Source organism: Dermacentor andersoni, chromosome 6, assembly GCF_023375885.2.
Source record: "Dermacentor andersoni chromosome 6, qqDerAnde1_hic_scaffold, whole genome shotgun sequence".
In the NCBI taxonomy this organism is placed as follows: Eukaryota; Metazoa; Arthropoda; class Arachnida; order Ixodida; family Ixodidae; genus Dermacentor; species Dermacentor andersoni.
This window is the reverse complement of record NC_092819.1, coordinates 150,938,041-150,959,624: the sequence shown is the minus strand read 5'-3', so window position 1 is coordinate 150,959,624 and position 21,584 is coordinate 150,938,041. Positions and strand designations below refer to the sequence as shown.

The window sequence follows — 21,584 nt, the reverse complement described above, 5'->3', positions numbered from 1 at the left end:
CTCGTCGCTGCTGCCGCTCATCCTCACACCAGGGTTCTGACCGAGAGTTTACACGGTCACTGACTGAGATATGTTCATATTTGCCTGGGAAGGCGTGACACCATGCCTGTTGATTGGCTAGCTTTTATGCCAAAGTATAACTTCTGTTTATAGGTAAGGTGGTTTGCATTGTGTTCTAAATTTGGTGTAAACTGCATTTAGCAAGTTCAGAGAACTTCTACTGCGCCAGATAGACCCAAATGCGAAAAAAATATATTCAACCTACTTGAGGCTGGAATACCGGCGCGTTAGGCTCAGCGCTAAATAAGAAAAAGTAACAAAGATCGGCTTTATTTTCTTCTTAGCAGTCAAACTTTTAGAGTTTTGATAGAATAATTTATTTGTAAACTTATATAGAGTTTATTTTTGGTGCCTCTTTAAAAGGCATTATAAACGAGTGAATAAGCTGGCTCAATAACGTTCAATGAAAATTTATCCGTTTCATTTGCCAAAATTTAATTTGCCAACACAGGCTCAACAATCTTTGAACATTCAGCCGTTACTTTCACGTTATCGCACTGAAGCTTTAAAACCTTTATATGCCATTAATGGCTCCACCTCTGATCTTTTGGTTGTGACTACATAACATTTACTAACGCAAGTTGTACCCGTAGCTCCCACGCCTTGAACATGAAAGTTATTTATGCCCGTACTAAAATACTCAAGCACAATTTTTTTCCACGTACAATAGAGTTTTCGAAGTGTCTACCAGGTAACATTCGTACACTATCGGTAAAAATATTTTATTGCTACCACTGATAGGTGGTCTATATGTCGACAAGTGATGGCAACACCGGACAGTACCATATACATCGAGGTGTTCCACAAGGGGGAGTTCTCAGTTCAACTCTTTTCAATGTTGCATTGATTGGCCTTGCATTTGAACTTCCTAGCACGTGTGAAGATTACCACATATGCGGACGACATATGCATATGGGCATCTGGAGCCACCCGTCCCCAAATGCGTGCTAGGCTTCAACGTGCAGTGACAATCACAACTAAGTATCTGCGGCATCAAGGCCTCCAACTCTCAACAGAAAAGTGTTCCGTGATTACATTCACGCGAAAACAAATGACCAGGTATCCGATAATCGTTAACGAAGTAGCGATACCTACGGTTACACACCACAGATTCCTTGGCTTAATCATAGACCGGAGATCATCTTGGTCAAGACACGTCGCCGCACTGAAGTCAAAGTTGAAGAGTTTTGTTCACGTCCTTCGCGTCGTTGCAGGAACAAGATGGGGCCTCTCGGAGTCGTCATTATTCCAATTGTACCAAGCACTATTCGTAGGGTATATACGGTACAGCATGCCGGCGCTCTCAAGCATGGGACTCAGCTGTGTGCGCGCGCTGGAGAGCATTCAAGCTCAAGCATTGCGCACGTGTCTGGGCCTCCCACGATGCACGTCAACCAATGGAACAATAGCGGAAGCTCGTGCTTGTACTGTTGGGGTATACTTGCTCTGCGAGCCTCTTCGAATGTACCTTCGCGTGTTGACCCGACACAGGCACCATCCTCTGTCATCGCTCCCTGCCACCCACCCAGGTTCCAGCTTTTCAAGGACTATATCGCGCCATCAGAGTGTTCTGCCGTCAAGATTTTCTCCCGCCTGTATTCCGGAATACCCCCGTGGGTTCTGCCTAAACCTGTCGTTACATTGCAGATCCCTGGAATTACTAAAAAGTCATCCGTTGCGTCTATTGGGCTCGGGCAACTCACCTTTTCACATTTCAGGAGAGTACGGAGATACTGTATACGTGTATACCGATGGCTCTGTCACGCCATATGGCTCCACTGCAGCCTTCGTCATTCCACATATGATCATCGCTCGGCGGTTTAAACTAGACAATAGCTCAACATCAACTGCCGCAGAACTTGTTACTATCCGGGAGGCACTTCGATTTCTCTCTGAGGAGCGTCCTCACGCATGGACGATATTCTGCGATTATAAGCCAGCTCTTCAAACGATTGACTGTGTCCTCAGATGGGGCCCGTATTATTCCATGGCTATAGAAATCACAGAGAGTCTCGACCACGCAACTAGAAATGGCCACAATGCCACCTTTCAGTGGATACCCTCACACTGTGGCCTGATAGGGAACGAACCGGCAGACGCTGAAGCGAAAACTGCTTAGATAATGCTTGTGAAGTACGCATTCTGTTCTCACGAACAGACACAAACGCCCTACTTCGTCGTGTAATACGCAACCGTGCGTTGGAACACTGGACCTAACCAGATCGACGACACAAGCGATTACACAAATGGGACCAAGAAATGAAATTTCGTATGCCTCAAGCCACACGAGCATGGTGCACCGGATTCACCTTGGTGTCGCATTCACCAACCATTCTAGACATACGAGAGGTGCCAGTGACACTAGCCCAGACTGTGAATACTGTGAGGGGCCAGAAACACTTGAATATATATTTTGCGTGCGTACCGCATACGCGCAAGAACGACAGCAACTTGTCTCTTCCATTGCAATGATCCATAAGAGACCGCTATCAGACGAGTTTCTTTTAGGTCCTTGTCCTAATGCAAACAGCGCAGCCCTGGTAACAAGTGCCGCTATAGCTTTTCTCCTAGCCACTGGGCTGGACTCACGACTTCAGGGACGCCACAACTCTGTGACTTTGTATACACGCATCTCTTCCTTATACCATAATCATTCATCAGCCCTTTCTCTCCCCGTCCCTTTTGACCAGTGTAGAGTAGCAGGTCAGAGCAAGTTGTAGCTCAGGCCAACCTCTCTGCCTTTCTGTAAATAAATTTCTTTTCTCTTGGTAACATGTGAAGCTTCTTATTTATCATTCATCTTTTAGTGTATATCAGTGTTTTTAATGTGTAATGTATGGTAATGTATAACGTTCCCACTCCTGCTACAGCCATATATTGGGCTGCAGTATATATGTAAATATATAAATAAATTAAATGGGTAAATAAATAAATAAATATAGTTTAAACAGTAGTCCTGTAAGCAGGGGACTAACGTACTTGAAGTGCTACATTACACGTCATGGTACGCTTGAATACTTCTACAAGTCGATGTATTTATTAAAATGTGTTTCACAAAACTGTAAGTATATGTTAAAGCTAGTTGTCAGCGTTGAGTTCCTTCAGCGGTGGCGGCTAGATGTAATCAGCGCTCGGACAGCGGCAAAAGAGTTGCTCCTAAGGGGTCGTTCTGTCACCGTAGCACAACTCTCATTAACGAAAAAACTGTTCTTTTCTATAACCCTAAAATTCTGCAAAATAGCAAACCAGCTCGTACACGCTTCCTGCAGTTAGTGAGACAATAGAATAGAATGATAAATGCACGTAGACTGGAGAATATTTTTTCTTGATTTTGTTACGTCACTCGTGGTCGCGTTGCGCACTCTCCTATTGCTATTCAGGATGGCGTTGCTTTTTCAATTCACCAGTCAGAAGTCACGCTGGCCTGCGCTAATTACCCTTCTCTTTCGCGTAACTCGTATTCTGTTGTTTCCGCGAAATGAAGAAATTTAGAAATGCCACAGACTATTTCCTCTCCCTGCGGCGGTGCGCCGTCCTCGATCAAGTACTTAGCACAGCAGCGCCCCTCTTTGAGCCTTTTTTACTATTATTATTGTCATCATTTGTGTACGTCCCGACATGTCACATTGCCGTCAGAACCAACGAAACGTCACCCTGCCTCGTTTTTTGCCAGAAAGGCTAACGCAGACACGCAAAGTTACACGATCCCTGCGCGTAGCGACAACACGTGGATTGCAGAGGAAGCGGCGTCTCGCGCTATCTCGCCGCCGTTGTCTATTTTCGTCGTCGCCGGATAATGCGAGCGACGCCGGCCACGATCTTCGAGCGGCAGTGCGCGTCCTCCTCGCCTTCGTAGCAGCGCTCGCCGTGCAATGAAGCCGCGCTATCGTTCGCTCGACACAACCACCGCTATCTCGCCTTCGGTGGTGCGTCTGGGGCTCATTTCCGATACAGCGGGCATCCCGGACGCAGAGCCGACGGGGCGAACAACATGGCTAGTTTTCGGGAAGGGCTCTGCGCCCTGTTCCTCGAGGCGTTCGTCTTCATTTGGTGCAACGCGGTCCGGCTGTTGTTTTGGTTTCGCTACCTGTGGACGAAGCCCCACAGGGCGCCCCCCGTGAAGAACGAGCTGCTCCTGCGATCCGCCATCCGCCTGGCCGCTGAAATCAGAGAAGGCAAGGTGAGTTGGAACACGATGCTTTGCCGGCTCGTCGTTGTTCTACGCATACACTCTGTTTTAACGCTACATTGGGCGACGTCAGTAATTAAGGAAGCGTAAAGTGGGTGGCATCGCATCAAGTGCACGTCTGTGCTTTTTTAGCGCTATAGCGGTAAAGGCCCCGTACGTGTAGCAGAATATACGGTGTCGGCGTCGATGGAGTTGTCTGTGAACGAAAATTTTCGTATATAATTAGGTGTATGCCTCTGGCCCTGAGGGTAATACTAATAAATAAATAAATAAATAAGTATGTCACGCCTTGCTATATGCCACGCCTTGCTATACGACATGCGGTATATACGCGTGCTATATTGCCAGGCCATTCCATCACTAAAGTTGCTAATGCCTTGTCTTACATTCTTGACAAAGTTATTCCTCGCACTTTTGAGAATAACAGCCCACCAACAAATGTCATGAAACACCGGTAGTGCACGCCTTTTATGTTAAGTCTTCGAAGACCTAAATATTTAAAGTGCGAGACAATAACAATAACCTGAAAATCGCATATTTTTTGGCGTGCCTGTGCACTACCTCCGGCATCGGCCCACGCAAGAGGCCGCGTTTCTACCAAAGAGCTCGCCTTCGCGCATAGAGTTCGCCGCCAGTGTTTGCCGGTAAACATTAAGGTTACGTAAGCCGCAGTTTCTGGGTAACGTTAGAAGCAGTTAGACATCTTTTAGTGCTGTCGCGTTACAGTCCTAAAGGCAAGGCTTGAGCGACCTCTAAATTTTTTTATTTCTCATTTGCTGTTGCCATTTGTGTGCAGTAATTTGCCAATCAGATGTGGGGGAAAAATGGCAAGTATAATAGACAACATTTATACTATAATTTAATTTTAAAAAAATCACTGTATACTCGAGATTTAGCACACAAGAATTGCACACGTCTTCCTTTTTGTGAATGATCAATAGACGCTTGCGTACCACAGCGAGGACAATTAATTACTGCATGCATTTTAGCTTTCCGACACAGGTGTGAAAGGCAGAGGCCTCTCATGTAGCCGCATTGCAAATATATAGAATAGGCCAGCAAGCCGGTGCTTTACTGCGAGATAAACTGTGCACTTTTGTCGAATTTTGCGTCGTTGCTAGAAATGTCAATTTTCTCTCATGTTTACTCATATGCAGCATAGTTCTTCTGTTATATTCCTATGATTTCACACAAAACCTTTCGAGCCTGCGCTCAGCGCCCTACAGCTATTATGAATGTTACGTGACTTAAAACAAAAATATACGCGAAGGTGCCTTCGTACGCATCCGTCAAATGGTCTTCCCGTGGTGTCTTCCTGAAAACGCAGGATACTGTGCCCCGAAACTTCTTTTTTTGTAGTCCTATGAAATCTAATAATCTGAAAAGTTACCAGGGTGTTCATGATGCTCATGTTTTGAATTCAGCGCTGGAGCTATTTGGTCCGGTGCCCTAGCTTTTCCAGCGTGCAAGAACAAAGGGTACAGACGGAGTAAGTTGTGCTCGGGGTTTCGCGCGGATTCTGGCGCTAAAAAAGTTTCCTACTTATTTTGAGTGCCAACATGAATATTAATTAAAATACAGGTAACAAACTCCTTATGCGTCATTACTTCTAGATATATAAGAACGCAGCAGAGCTGCAGGAAATAATTGACAGCTGAAATTTCGAAAGTTCCGTTGAAATAGTGAATCGCGAGAATGTTACGCGCCCAAACACGTTGAAGACACCCACATTCGTTTTGAGGCGTTCGGACGTGATACACTTATACGCTACACCGACGTCGGGGCATCTTTCGCTAAGTGTGGGGCATGTTTAGCAACAATTAAAAAAAATGACTCAGCTAGTTGGTGTGACACTTCTTACACCCGCCGTTAACAGTACTCGCAACAGCAAGACGAAGGATAACAAACACGTCGTCCTAGTGTGTCTTCTCAAGTCCCGCTAAACGCCGCTATTACGATAAGCGTATCTCGAAGGCCACTCTCGTAATCCGACAGCCATTCTTCGGCCCTGGTACTTCCCGACGAGTGTTTTGCTCGCACCCACTATCGATCTTAGGTTCTTAATGAGGCAGTTTTCGAGCCACTTATCACATTTGTTGCCTGCGCTCAGTGCAAGCTGAGATAAACACACTGTTCGAGTAGTGAAGTATAAGATGTCGAGATTCATTGTTCATGCGGCCCCACTTATAGGCGCTGCGTTACACGAATGGTTTTGGATCCTCAATTGCTGTAACGTTTATTTCCGTGTCCCCACCGTAACCTGGCTTTGAAGTTGTACCAGCGCAACTTGGTTCCTGTATATGGCCGCTGTCAAATATTCATCGCGATAGATACATTCAACGTCAAAGCATTTCTTTTCGTGCCAACATCCACTTTCCTCAGGCTAGCTAGTTATTTAGCCACGAATTCAATCAATGAGTAATATAAGAAAGAGAAGTTATCGTCGTTATTTGCCTCGAAACCAAGTACTCCCCGAGTGTAGTAAATGCGCTGTACTACTTCAAAAATCATAATACACATCATCATCATCATCATCATCATCAGCCTGGTTACGCCCACTGCAGGGCAAAGGCCTCTCTTAAACTTCTCCAACTGCGCCGGTCATGTACTAATTGTGGCTATGTTGACCCTCCAAACTTCCTGATCTCATCTGCCCACCTAACTTTCTGTCGCCCCCTGCTACGCTTCTCTTCCCTTGGAATCCAGTCCGTAAGCCTTAATGACCATCGGTTATCTTCCGTCCTCATTACATGTCCTGCCCATGCCCATTTCTTTTTCTTGATTTCAACTAAGATGTCATTCACTCGCGTTTGTTCCCTCACCCAATCTGCTCTTTTCTTATCCCTTAACGTTACACCTATCATTCTTCTTTCCATCATACATAATACACATAGACATTGTTAAAAGAAATAAACATACCTTGTAACAACTCTGCCTAGTTTACAAAATGATTCTAACGTATCACAGAAAAGACGCCATCAAGAATATATGTCCCTCAACTTCTAATCTTGAGGCGTGAAAGAAAAACAGTGACGCGTGGTCAGACATGAACATTCGCCAACTTCCAACTAATTTTGTTTTAAAATGGCATGGTTTAAAGTGTAGCTGGAAGTGCGTGCGGGCGAGGGAGGGGGGGGGGGGCGGGAGTGGAGGATTGCGGTTTGTGCGTCTCTTCTCATTGTTCATCCTTCGGGCATCAAGTTTACTAGTTATGGAATACCAACTACTTCTCTCTCAAACCCTAATTAAATCCCTTCTCACCGCTAACACAGGTGGTCCACTTGAATGTATATATTCAGCAGGGATGCACAACGCTTAAAGTTAAGATATTTTTTTTCACCTCAAGGGTCAAGCGAGCGACAAGGTGAGCGGTCGGTACAATAACAGAAGATAAGATAATATTCATGATGAGCACATAGTACATGCGGGGCATTGCCATGCGCTATCGCGGGTAGACACAGCTTCTTCAACGGCAAATTTGAAGCAAGCAGAGTTGATGATTGCAACGGTATGAATGAGGAGGCGATTACAGTGACGTGCAGTACTTCAAAAAAACTGCTGGAACGTTAAGGTAGGATCACGTGGAGCGAAGATGGCATTAGGCTAGGTGGTGCGGGGCACCAGATGGACGGGTATGATGATTTCGTTGTTAGGCTGCAGCGAATAAAAAAAAAAGCCTGTGGTAAACCTGTATCCGAGATATTCTGCGGAGATTGGTCTTAATGGGAAGTTGTGTTGCCTATATTACCGCCGCGAAACTGCGCTGCTGTAAACATAATCAGCTAGAACCAATTTAGTAGAACGTGATTCTTGACTGATTTGAGTGTTTTAATCAGGTGTATTTGGTAATGGTAAAATAAAAATACTGCCCTCGGATATTTAAGTAAGGGCAGACAAGAGTTTGTAGGCTAAATATCAACAAAGAAAAACGCGAGACGATTATTGCCCCGGATGTAGCCTAGGGCACAATTTGTAGAATTAGCAATTTGATTACCCGCCGCTGTGGCTTAGCGGCTATGGTGTTGGGTTGCTAAGCACGAGATCACTGGATCGAATCCCAGCCGCGGCGGCCTCATTTCGTTGGAGGCGATATGGAGGCGATGTGCGATGAAGGCAAGAACGCCCGGGTCCCGTCCATTGTGGGCACATTAAAGATTTCTGGTGCTAAGAATTAATCCGTAGTCCCGCACTATCGCGTGCCTCATAATGAAAACGTGGTTTTGGCACGTAAAGGCCCGGAATTCAATTAAGAAATTTGATTAATGTGAAGGGTACAAATTAGGTCTAGGGAAATGTGAGCGCCGTAGTAGTTGAATGAGTCAGCTAACCTTATAAGAGAAATGTTATTCGCGTAGTGGTGGTGGTTCAATAGTTGCAAATACTGCAAAATGAAGTTAGTACACTCTTATCGAAGTTTAAACATCAACCGCTTTTCGAGCCACCTTCTCTTTGTTGACAGTCGCACCTTTGGCATACCGATTCCACTACTCGCTCTCATGGGCCGTGCATGCATGATGTACGGAGCGCCACAATTGTCCTAAGCGTCGTGGATCTCGCCGCAATAAACATATGCCAACCCACGAATCAAGCTACGTGGCAGTGTAACGCTCAAACGCTATTTCCCATATAACTATCAGACTTGCGGAACAGCTATCCTTGCTTAACGTACGTGGCGTGTTAGAACGGTGCAAATATTACCGCTCACAGATGTGTGCATCTAGCGCACTAACCGAACGAGTCTACAAGTGAGCAGATGTGAAACCATTGCCCGTTGTCTTGGATATCAAGCTTAAGAGGAAGCTTTAGCTCGGGCCCAACTCCGATGCTGCCTATTGAAACACGTGTAAAAAGCAAAAACGTTTTTCCAAGATAAGCCCTGGACCTATATTAATAAAATGTGTTGCATGTGAAAGAGACAGTTAAATTCTAGTGACCGTTGGAAGCGGAATTTCGATGTAGAGCCTGCATTTCAGAAGTTTCTGCAGAAGATACAGAAGTTTGAAAAAAAAACGTAGAAGCACATAATAGCTCTGTATCAAAACACATGTCGCGGTTTTGTAAACGGCATCCGCTAGATCATTGAAAGCGGACAAATTTGGTACATAATTTTATATCTCATGCGAATTTGTTACTTTCTGTAAAAGGGTTTTGCAAAAGCTATATTCTCATATTAGTAATTTTTTTAGGTTCATGTGTAGCATATCAATTTTGCCCGCTTTAGATGTACTGTTAGGCGCAATTCATATAATTGTGATATCATTGCTGAGTTACAGAGTTCTAAACTCGGTGGTTTCGATTTCAGAAATTTTTCGATTTTTTCCACTTGCTCATAAAAAATTTGCGACCAACATTAAGAATTCGTGAAAAACAGTAACTATATTTCAAGCTTTTATTTTAGATGCAGCAAACCTCACCAAATCTTCTGCACTGGTTGCCGAGAAAAAAGAATTGATATTTATTTATTTATTTATTTATTTATTTATTTATTTATTTATTTATATGCGATACTGCGAGTCTCAGTGAGACCAAAGGTGGGCATTGTATGAGACAGATTTACAAAAATAAACAAACAGGTCATGCTACATGGTACAGTAAAAGCAAAAAATGACAACAAGCTTCCTTATCTGCTGTAGAAACCACCAACGACGATGTGAAATGCAATACTTTTTGTTGGTATAACAACATCGCTCAGTAACAGATACAGTGTTACTAGAATTTATATAAGAATAGCGAATAAATGACCCATGTAATTCATTCATTCATTCAAATAACTTTATTGAGTGCCCTGCGATTTGGTTCGGGGGGCTTGGACCCCGCCTAGTTTCGGCCAAGAGTTGTTGGCCCTTGACGGCTTCCTCCGCTCGCTGGACGGCTCAGAGTTGGTGCTGCAGGTCCGAGCTGGGCAACGCAGACTCCCCGCGCGCGCGGAGGCTGTCGTTGCTTGAGGCTGCATCACCGTTATCCTGTATTATAGCCGTACATTCCCGCAGGATATGCTCCAGGGTGGTTCTAGAGTCGCAATGTCTGCACTGGTCAGTCGTGTATAAATCTGGATGTATTAGGTGCATGATAGCTGGACTCGGATAGGATCTGGTCTGTAACTGCCTCCATTCGACAGACTGACTTTCGCTTAATTTTGGGTGCTGCCGCGGGAATGTGCGCCTCTGCAATCTACGATGTTGTGTAATTTCTTGAAATCTGGTCATTCGGTCTTCCCACTCCCACTCATCCATAGAGTTTCTCACTATATTACCTAGAGGGAAATCTGGCGCTGCTGTACTGTAGTATGCATAGAGATGCCGGTATATTGTGACTTCGGATTGGCATCGTTCTCACAAAGCCAGGACACCTTGAAGGCGCGCCTGGCAAGCATCGTTTCGTCTGTCACAATGATTCATTTTCTACTAAACAGCAATTAAAAAGCTGTTTTATCTTTATTATTACACGAAAACATGTTTTGTCTATGAGAACTTGTTATTGCATGTACACTTACGGAAAAGGTAATAGCGGGCGGCTGAAGTTGGAGAACAGACGACAAGATTCGCGCTTGCTTTGAAACAGTTTGTCGTCTGTTCTTGCTTTTCTTCGCTTGCTCATGCATTGTAGGTTAGTAAAGATGTAATATGCGTGAATGGAAACATTTTATGAAGACTTTACTTTAAGAACGCGTTATTTGTGCAGCCATATCCACGTTTTAAACGAAGCCTCTTGCAATACCTGGCAACACAAGCCTCGCAGGCACATATACAGTCATTCCCATGAGGGCACAGCGCCCCTTAGGAAACTCCTATAGACGGTGGCGCCAGATTTCCCTCTAGGTATTATAGTGAGAAACTCTATACACTCATCGGTAGTCGGTGAAGTGGGGCTGACCAAGGCTCGTGCAAGATTAGAGAAGTTATACAGTTAACAGATACCAGCGCAGAAGTGAACAGTTTGGGGCTTCAAAAACAGAAATTCCATGCGCAGAAACAATTATTACAGTTAAGATATGTGGGTGTGTTAAGTGGCGTCTTACCCGCCGTGGTTGCTCAGGGGCTATGGTGTTGGGCTGCTGAGCACGAGGTCGCGGGATCGAATCCCGGCCACGGCGGCCGCATTTCGATGAAGGCAAAATGCGAAAACACCCGTGTACTTAGATTTAGGTGCACGGTAAAGAACCGCAGGTGGTCAAAATTTCCGGAGTCCTCCACTACGGCGTGCCTCATAATCAGAAAGTGGTTTTGGCACGTAGAACCCCATAATTTAATTTTATTTAAGTGGCGTCTTCTGTGTTTGATGTCTCTATTAGGTTGATACATTGCAAAAAAAAAGCAGTCTCAAAAAAAAAAAACTCTGCCCTCGCACACGTCTCTCAGTACTCGTTTTTGGCACTTTCAGCACTCGCCTCTAATCGCCCACACAGTATATAGATGCCGTGATCAACGGATCTTCTGACAAAAAGGTGTCATTACCTTTCCAGTCTTTCAAGCGAAAGCGGCCATGACACTTCGCTCCGCAGCACAGCATCACGATTTCGCCCATACCCTGGCAACATCATTCTTCCATACAAGTGCATTACCTATCAGCGCCAGGGTACTTAGAATTAAAACCGTGTTAGCCATGTTATTTCTGGAAAATCATTTCGCAGACAGCTTACTATAGAATCATTCCAAGGGGAGATGTATAACCTTTGCCGTATAAAGCTTATGCCTCTTATATCCCTAATGCGGCGAATTTGGTAGTTACCATGCCGAACCGACCTCCTGAAATGATTCGCTTCTCTAGGGCTTATATATATATATATATATATATTGTTTTACATCCTAATAATTGCAAAAAAATGGAAGTTCCTCAGAGGGATGCGGCGTGACAAAATAGTTTAAAACAAGCCAAAAGCATAGTTTTTTTTTTTTTTTTTGCGATGAAGACTTGCCCTTAAGGCATAATTTTTGATGCGTATATGTGTATTATATGTGTGCTGTGAGGCCTCTGTTGTGTATGAATTGAAGCAGTGTTTTGTGGAATCTGTTGTCATGTATGCAGCGGTCATAGCTGGTTGTAACACTGTAGCGGAGGCCGGCTTGCAGTAGGAGACGCGAGCGTTCCGATTTTAAACCAGTACATGTCCATATTAGGTGGTATGCATCTGCTTTTATCACAGGAACGGAGCAGTATGGACACGTAGCACCCAGTGGTAAATGCGACCAGGTCCACCTTGAGATAACAGCCGGTGTAAGGGCCACCCCGACCCGAAGCCTCCTAAGCACAACTTCCTCCGCCCTAGTAAGGTGAAGGGGGAGGGAGCAGACACACGGTGGGATAAGAGCGCGTGTGTCCTGCCGGAGAAACTTTTAACGGGCTCGGAGCGAGTTAAGGGGTTGAGGTGGGAGGGGAATAGGCGGAAGATCAGGATTAGGAGGGCAGTGTGCCTGCTGGTAAGCAGCAATGTTGTGAGGGTTCGCTGAATGGCCTTGAATCCAGTGTACCTTGACGCAAGTAGCTGTCTTACTATTCATAGTGTGTATTGTCTCGCAGATTTCCATCGCCTTATCAACCTTCTTGAGTTCCTGAATAGCCGCTAAAGCATCGGTGAAGATACCTAGTTGCTTGATGGTAGGCAGCTTAGATGTCGCATCTTGCACAGCGTCGTGGATGGCTTGAAGTTCCATTACTAGAGCGCTGGCTTCCGTAGATAAATAGCGCTGGTGGCCGCTGATGAAATTATGCGTAGTACTTAGGAATGATGTCCTTCCGCCGTCTGGGAGAATGGCAGCATCCGTATAGACTTTGCAGGTGTTAACGCATGATGCATCGACGATATCGTGTTCGTCAATAATACCTGTTGTATCGCTGCGGCGTAACTTCGTTGGCTTATTAGTTTTGATGCTGGTAAATTCCCAGGGAGGCATTGGATAGGGCTGATTGTCAATCCGAGAGCCGCGGTGAAAAATGAGCAAAAGCATAGTTATGCAAATGAAAACTCGATTATCTAAGAATACGTAACGTTGCGAGAAAAATGCCACCAGAATCAACGGATGCTTACAACTGGGAAAGCGATTCTGATTCCGGTGTCGAACGCGTCGAGGATAAGCAATGTCATATAAGACGCCGTACACGACTTAATACAAACCCGACGTTTTTGCTAAAAGTTTATGAACGTACATGGGACTTAGGCAACAGCGCAGACTCAGTCGTTAAGTGTGGTCTACATTTTGCAGGGTCACTCACCAGACCCTATTGGAAATTTTGGATGTACACTGTAAGTTTTAGGGCGCGTCTAGGGAGCGCCTTACTGCGGCAGTTTTCAATTTCATTCCTTTTCAGAGGCAATGGGAGAAATCGAAATACCGCGTTGTGATGCTTCCAAGAAGCAAGCTTCACCTTCAGCGTTGAGGCTCTTTCCTTCTGTTTGAACTATACTCCGTTCTATACATAGCTGTGGAAGCTACGCAAGAAGTTCGGTCAAGTGAAGTTAGCACTCCGCATGTTCCGTCTGTACTTCGTGCGTGCTACGCTGCGCGCCAATAGCGTTCGCTCGCGCGAGCATGCACGTGCCGATCCTGGCGACGAGTCGCCAATAAAAACCACAAAAAGAACAAGAAAAATGATCTAAAACAACGCACTAGCAGCCGTATGCGACAGTGCGTTTGTTTCTAAGGATTCAAACTTGTTTCGTTCAATACTGAGCTGATATACAGGGTGTCCCACATAACTTGAGCCAAGAATTTAGTAATGAAAGCCGCGTCGGAAACAAATTGAACCAAATGATAGTATTTGCAATAGCCTATAGTTACTCAGCCAACTTTTCTTTTCCCCATACCTCATTATTTAATTACGCTTAAGTACCCGACTTATTGGCGGAGGACCCCAAGTATCATAAGCAGATTTGCAGAGTACCTTCAGAAACCACCGATCTAGTTGTTTCCTTTACGATACCTCTCACATAGTCATTTTTTCCGGATTGCAAGGAAAACCCGCGAAATATGGAAAAAGCCACGTGACGGAGCGTTTGCTCAGTGGTATTTTGCTGCTCTTAAGCGTGCGTTCGGTGAGCAAGGTCGGCTGCATCGTGACTGGCGACGAGGAAGCGGCAGGGCGTTCTTGATCTCATCGGCAGTGCTCGGCCATGTTGCGTTCTCCAGGGTAGCGTACCCCACCACTGCCGAGTAGTTGCGACGCCTGTTTATCGAAGCTCGACCGACGTTACTATTGGGTAGCGTGGCGTTGTCGGCGGGCTGCAGGCATCCTGTACATACGCGACGACTTATAGTGCGAAACTTGCACGGTTTATTCAATGGTTGGTGTAAGAAGAGAATGAAGTGAAAATGTCCATTGCGGAACCCCTTTAAATAGGCTCTCTAAGATCGCGGGCGGGATCCTGCTCATGTCAACGTCACGTGCCAGGCACTGAGACTGGTTTGTTGATGGGTGTCTTCCACTTTCAGTGAGCCGGTACGGGCCCGCCTCCGCCGGGTACCAACCCGCAGGTCCGGGATCGGAGGCGCTTATCCTTTCTTCTAGGCGACGTTGGTTCGCGGAAAGGGCACCTGATCAATTCTGCCAGTTGACGTAGTAAGCCCTCGTCCTGGCTTTGCAGCTGCTCTCACTTTCAGTGAGCTTGTAGGTCCGGGAGGGGCGGCTTGATCCTTTCTTCTAGGCGACGTTGGTTCGCGGAAGTTTTCCTGTAGAGCTTGACAGTTCGTCGAAAGGGCGTCTGGTTGTGCATAGGCGGCTGATCCATTGTCCCACTTGACGTCTTCACGAGCGTGTCTCCGCTGGCGGCAGCCCGGGGATACTGTCTAGAAGCAGAAAGGGTGCACACACAAAGGGGTCTGTGAACACTGCGGGGCGTCCGCCAGACCAGCATCCACTCGATACAACCATAGCGAATTAGGAATTCACCCTTCGTTTCGATGAGGCATGGTGATCGAGCATACCCTTTTCACGGGGTGCTATACGCCAGCCGTAACAGCCAGCAGCATGCATTTTTGCCGTCATCCGAAGGGAGCCAAGAAACATCGAACTATAGTGAAGTGCGAACCATTGTAAGTCTCTCTAGTTTCCACAACGCTGACTGCTATGTATGGAACGGAGTATAGCGTGCACCAAGCGGCTTTTCTGCCCTGCTTCTCCCATACCGGAGACGAAGGCGCCCGTCTCTCTCTCTCTCTCTCTCTCTCTCTCTATATATATATATATATATATATATATATATATATTGTTACGGTGAAGGGACGGAAGAAGTTGAATTGGACTAGAGGAAGACGAAGACTGGCAGTTGCCTGAACGCCATATACATCAATTTTAAATATACACTATATTACACTCGTGGGCCTGCTTTCTTCCTGCAACAATATATATACATATATATATGCACTACATTACGGTGCAGGATACATGTCCCCAAAAAGCGTACAAGAATTGCCCCGCACGTCCGGCGCGCTCCACCGTAGTGCCCCTAAATGTCGTTTCGAAAAACTAACAAGGCTAAATGGCGGATTTGATGGTCGCGTAAAAATGGCAAGGTGGAGGTAAAACAGCAGCAGTCCGCAAAAAAAAAAAAAATTGCAGCATGTTACGCTTCTGTAGCACGCAAAGGCGAAAGCCTGCTCCATACTTGGTAATGCGTTAAGTTATATCCTCCAATCGGAGGAGTGAGGTTCCTTGCAAGACAAGGAGCCGCAGTATGAAGTAAGCGTAAGGCGCTGTAAGTCGACCTCAACGACACATGTTCATGCCTTACCGAATGGTTGTTTCGTTCTTTCTTTCCGTTTTTCTCTTCCTTTCGTTTTTCATTCTTTCGTTCCTTCTTTCGTTGTTTCGTTCCTTCTTCGTTCTTTCTTTTTTTCGTTTCCTCATTTATATACAGACATTGCATCTTTGCTTGCTTTCGGGGGGTATGAGCCAATCCTGATGATCATATTGTTTGGCTAACTGGACTAGACGCAGCTTTATTCCAGTATGCGCCATTGCAGCAAACCACTTGAGGCTTTCGCCTTAGAAAGTTCGGCAGCATGTTACACTCCTGTAGCACATAAAGGCGAAAGGCTGCTGCACACTTGGTAATGCATTGAGTTGTATGATCGGAGCGGCCAGACTTCAAGACATAACGAGCCGCAGTGTGAAGTACACGTGTGGCGCTTTTAGTTCGACCTCCTCAACGACACATGCGAGCACTTAATGCACTACATTACGGTGCAGCATACATGTCGCCAGTGAGTGTTAGAAATGTGCCACACAAGCTGAACACAATTAGGTTGCGTCCTCTCAGCCGGGGACAGCAGCACTCGCGGTCAAAAGCCTTGCACCCGCCGCTTCCCACGTCGCACCTCGTTTCTTCCTTGGCGAGCATCCGAGGCAGTAGCGTACTTCTGAGGCCTACCGTGCAATCCGCTGGGGCCAGGGCGAGCGTCCGCCATCGCCGTCTCTCCGGTTTCGCAGTTGACTCGTAGAGTAATATAGTAAAGGTAAAGAGTGGACATTCCCGTAGGCCCCTGCGGCCAACATTAGCTCTCAGCGCACTCTTCCCCTTCCCCCAAGCCCGAGTAGCTGGCTAGAGGATAATACCTCAGGCCGACCTCTCTGCATTTCGTATCGGTAAACTTCTCTCTCTCTCTCTCTCTTTCTCTCAGCGCAGTTTGCGGAATCGGCGAAACCCATCAGCCACCAAGATGGTCGCCGCACGCCGCCGAATTTGGGATCCCATGATTTCATTTTCATTTCTTTTATTCTTTTTTGTGACCAGTAACGTTGCATGAATCGAGTGATTCCATGCAGGCGCTTGTGCCGCTGTTTGTATGTTGCGTCGACGAGTGCATGGAGGAGTATTACTTTGTTAGTTTTATTTATATTCGCATTCATTATGTTTCAAGCTGGAGATTAGCACAACAATCATGTCAACTGTTAATGAGGAAGTGGAACAATTTTGTTTGTCACATTGTGCTTCTAATAACTCGCACCAAAAGTACTATTGTAAATAAATGTGCCATGTTCCTTCAATATCAATCAGCTTGCTGGACAGTTAATAACACGAAAATGTCAGACAATTTATTGCAGCAAGATTTTGACAAAAGTGGCAGACGCATGGAGACGGGAAAAAACTGCGAAATGCAAGTAATGGAGAATAGTCGGAAATTAATGGGGTGATGGCAATAAACATTACACAAGCATAACGAAAAGCACAAGACGTGTTGCAACTGTCCAGACAATGTAAAAAAACGACACAGACAAGCCAGCAATTACGGAAAATCAGATTGTTTTAGAAGAAATAAATACGACGCTTTTTCTTGTACTTCTACGAAGGAGGGTGAATTAAGGTACCAGAATTATGTGAATGGTTGCGTGATAAAATAAAATGACTACAAAAACAATTGGGCGCGCACCAACATCCTCATCTCGAACTTGTAATCCAGTGAGTCCCACATTAAAGAGCTGCAAGATATTGACATCTCATTCAATTAAACATTTCGACTGTGTGGGGGTCTTCACCTGCTGTCTTCGAAGCCTTGCAATCGTCTTCTGATACTTGGAAAATTGCACTTCAATATGCGTGATGTTCTTAGGCTGTAGAGTGTATGTTGAAGAAGCAATATTGGAGGTTCCTGCGACACGTAGAATGACACGTAGAATGACGGGAAGAAGGTAAGCAATACTAGAGGCTTAAAAGCTATTTAATGTAGATGCTACGTTCCTTCGCGTAATGTAAATTTTTCTGACCTCAAGTCGGGGAAGCACTTTTATATATGCTAAGAAACAAACTTTCTACGGTAAGCAGTGCATACAAAAAACATGAACATGCATCTTCGACCCAGTGCAAAACAGCTAGCAACGCTGAAGCGTACATAGCCTGCTACGGAGGTTGAGAGAGCCAGAGTTGAGGTTGGAAATAGCCACATTTCTTTTGCACAATGCCACACCATACTTTTTCAGAAGCCACTGCGCGTGACCTTCTTGAATAGATCCACATAAAACCCTTTGCACTGAACAGCATGTGTGCATAGGAGGCATTTCTTAACGAGCCATTTTATTTTATTTTCGAACTTCGTCCTTGTTTCGAGCATGATTCGCAGCACGGATGCTGCCGCGTCGCTGTTATCGTTGACGTAACCACTCATTGCTTCGCATGATAAAAAAAAAAGAATGCGAAATTAATTCAACGTTGCAAATAATCAGCAGCTGTTTATGGCGTCAAGGCCGCCATGCCCCACTCAGTCAGTCGTTCATGCGGCTTCACAGTGGCATAACGAAATATGAAGAGAACAATTGTTTCACAACGTGCAAAAGAACTTCTTGTGGCCTTACCATGAAACGGCGACGAAGAAGTAGTGTCAGGTGTTGGCAGAAGAGCCCAACAGCGATCCTGGAGCGAATTTTACAGAATAATGTCGCCGCGAGACGCGGCCGGACTGGGCTTCGCACGCGTTGGGTCGCGCCGCCTGTGAAGCCACGGCCGCAGCCGCAGTCACATTTTTTCTTGATGTGCTCTGCCACCTGGCGTAATCGGCGAATCTGCATAGCTCAGCTGCAGAAAGGCTCGAGTGTACACTCTTGTCGTTTAGTGCTCTATGGGTGACTGTCGCTACAACCGCCGCCGCAGCGTGACATCAGCGACGCAACACGTGCTTTTCTGTCTGCGCGCGCCGCGCCTTCTCCTCTCCACCCGCCTCTCGCTCGGAGAAGGTCACGGGGGCTTTTACAGCGAAGCTGCATATAGCTACCCTCCGGTGGTGGTCGATGTCCGTCCATCTACGCGTAGCATCGACACGAAAAAAAAATTTCGTCTCCAGTTTCTCGCGAATGCTCTGTAACTCTGAATCTAGTGTAGATAGCGTGGAAAAAACGTGCCTAAATTGCCCACTAAGACGACTCTATGCTTGCGCCGAGTTTCGTTTACTTGTCGTAAAGAGTTAGTCCACAGTGAAGCTGCAAGCTCTACAGAATTCCCCGTCCGCTGTCAGTACATGACCGTTTACGGAGGGAGTGTGGTTACAGAAAACGGCTGTAGCTCTTGTTTTATCGAAACTATCCCGATACAACTTTTGTGAGAATCAGCCGCTAAGACGACTCTAGCATTACGCCAAGTTCATTTACTTTTCACAATTACGTAGTTCACAGGGAATTTGGGAATATTGTGGCATTTCCGTCTGCCATGCGGTGGTACTTAATTGCGCGTGACTACTACGTAAAAGAATAAGATTAAATCACTCCACAGTCGAAATCTGCATTCCTTCTTTGTGTCCTTCAATACTACTACCACTACCACCACCACCACCACCACCACCACCACCTATCTACAAGATAGACGCGTTTGATAGAGTTAAAAGGCCACAGCTTCGCTGCTCGTCCTTCTTCACAGAGTGGAAGGGTTCATGATTTTTTTTTCTTGTACCACTTGACTGGACACCTCGTTATTTTCCAAGGCCTTCGCGCAACGAGCCACTCAGGGCTTTCGCCTTCATATTTTCATTTGCATCGCTCTTTATTTGTAGTCCTTATCACCACGCTAAGCCGGCGCGCACAGATCTGTCATACAGCGTCATGCAATGGCCCACTCACAGCAGCCGCCTACAGCTACACCACCGCCCTGTCACTTTTGTGCGTTCGCAAAGTCAGGCGTAGAACAGACTTAGTCGCATTGAACTCCTTTCGGGAGCGCAGCTGACGTGCATGCAATGCGCGTGGGTGGGCCTCGCGTTTTGAGGCCCAGCTCTGAAACGCAAAGAGAACTCGTGAAAATGTGGCAAACTGCAAATTACTTGATGTTAAGATTTCCAATGCGACGCGCGAGTTTACATACGAGGTTGCGCAATTGTGCAAGTAATAATTTATTTATGTAATACATTTCGGCTGATTAGCTAGTCAATGATTACCTGGAAAAAGGTGTCGTTTGCACGAGGTGACTGCTAACAAGACACGGTTGGTTCTATCTGTGTATCTCGTAGAGAAGCACCCCCCCCCCCTTCTTTGCAAATAGCTTGTACGCGTTAATGATGGCATTGGCATAAACTATATAAACAGCTTAACCTGCTATAGGCTCCATCTTTTGATACGCCTTCACGTGTCCCGGACCTAAAAGCGTCTACGCGCCATGTGATCGGAACTGCTCTGTCCGGTAATACAGTCGCGCAGCTCGAGTTCATATATATATATAGCGTAGTTCGCGCAAGAACAGTAAGATGCGATTCCTCATTTCTGACTGAAAGGCCAACTTGTTCTTTGAAATGAGCACGGAAGTGCGAGTTAGACTACGTCGTAGAGGCCATTGTCATCAATTACAGCGACCATGCACAGACATCGCCTTCGCTCAAAGCGCAGCCTTGAGCTGCGAACGGAGGCTACAGCTGGCTAACCCTCGCAGACTCCTCTCTCTGGCCATCAATCACACTGGCTGGGCCATGTGCAGTGTGTGCAGAGGCCTTCGAATAAGATAGGCGTCCACACGAGTTTCCATCCCCAACTCACTTCGCTGTTTTGAAACCGTAGAAAACCGAGAGCCTCCCATTGAGCACGGCCGCAGCGGGTGCCAGCGCAAATAGTTGGCGCGGGTCGCTGACGTGGCGTGTTGTTGACACCAGAGCTGAAAGGGTTATCGAACTTGTCACCACCACCACCAGCGAGCAATCTCATCTATGCCACTGCGGCAATCGATATGAAATAGGGAGCAGGATGCGCTAACCCCAGAGTTATCGTGCAACTTCAGCAGTTCGTGCCGAGCTCGTCGCCTGCGCTATGAAATCCTGAAGAGTTGTGGCATGTGAGCTTACGTACTCCGCGAGACACACATAGAAATGTGCACACATAGCGTAGTTAGCGCTTTTTCAAACTCGCCTCAGCCTTGCGCGACGCATCAGTATCGGTGCCGCCTCGTTCGGAATGACTTCTCCGATGCATGAGACAGGCGAGACCGTGATCTCTTTGATGTACCTCCTTCCAGGCGCGACTAGCGAATTCGCGGTAAGCGCTGAAAGTTCTTTCATTTTCGAAGTTTAATTTCTTTTTACACTATTCTTAAGTGCTGTTCAATTCCGCCGAAAATATATCGTGTATCAATCCGCGTTCGCGGCCGCTTGCGTACGAAAGACTCCGAAACCACGATTTAGAACCACTGCGAAATACTATGCCGTGAACCTGCCGGGATTATCAAAACCCGTATACCGCGGATAATTGTAGCACGTTTTCAGGCATTTAAGGCACTCTAAAATGACTTAAACTGACTCTACCGACATGCCTCGCGCTGACTTTCTGATGACAGCCCCTCCCCCCTCCTCTTCCTAAAAAGCGAAAAAACATTGCAGCGCTGTTAGGATTGCAGTAGCACGCACACAATAATAAGTAAATAACGTAACGGCAACAG

General features: G+C 46.1%; 1 protein-coding gene across 1 annotated transcript in view; it reads left to right on the top strand.

Moving 5' to 3' along the window:
* Positions 1-3,958: 3,958 nt before the first annotated feature.
* Positions 3,959-21,584, top strand: part of LOC126523498 (fatty-acid amide hydrolase 2-A-like) — an 84,741-nt gene continuing 67,115 nt past the window's right edge. Inside the window, exon 1 of the mRNA XM_050172103.3 lies at positions 3,959-4,240. Coding sequence (XP_050028060.2) covers positions 4,052-4,240 — 189 coding nt within the window. The 5' untranslated portion in view covers positions 3,959-4,051. The remainder of the gene's footprint in view (positions 4,241-21,584) is intronic.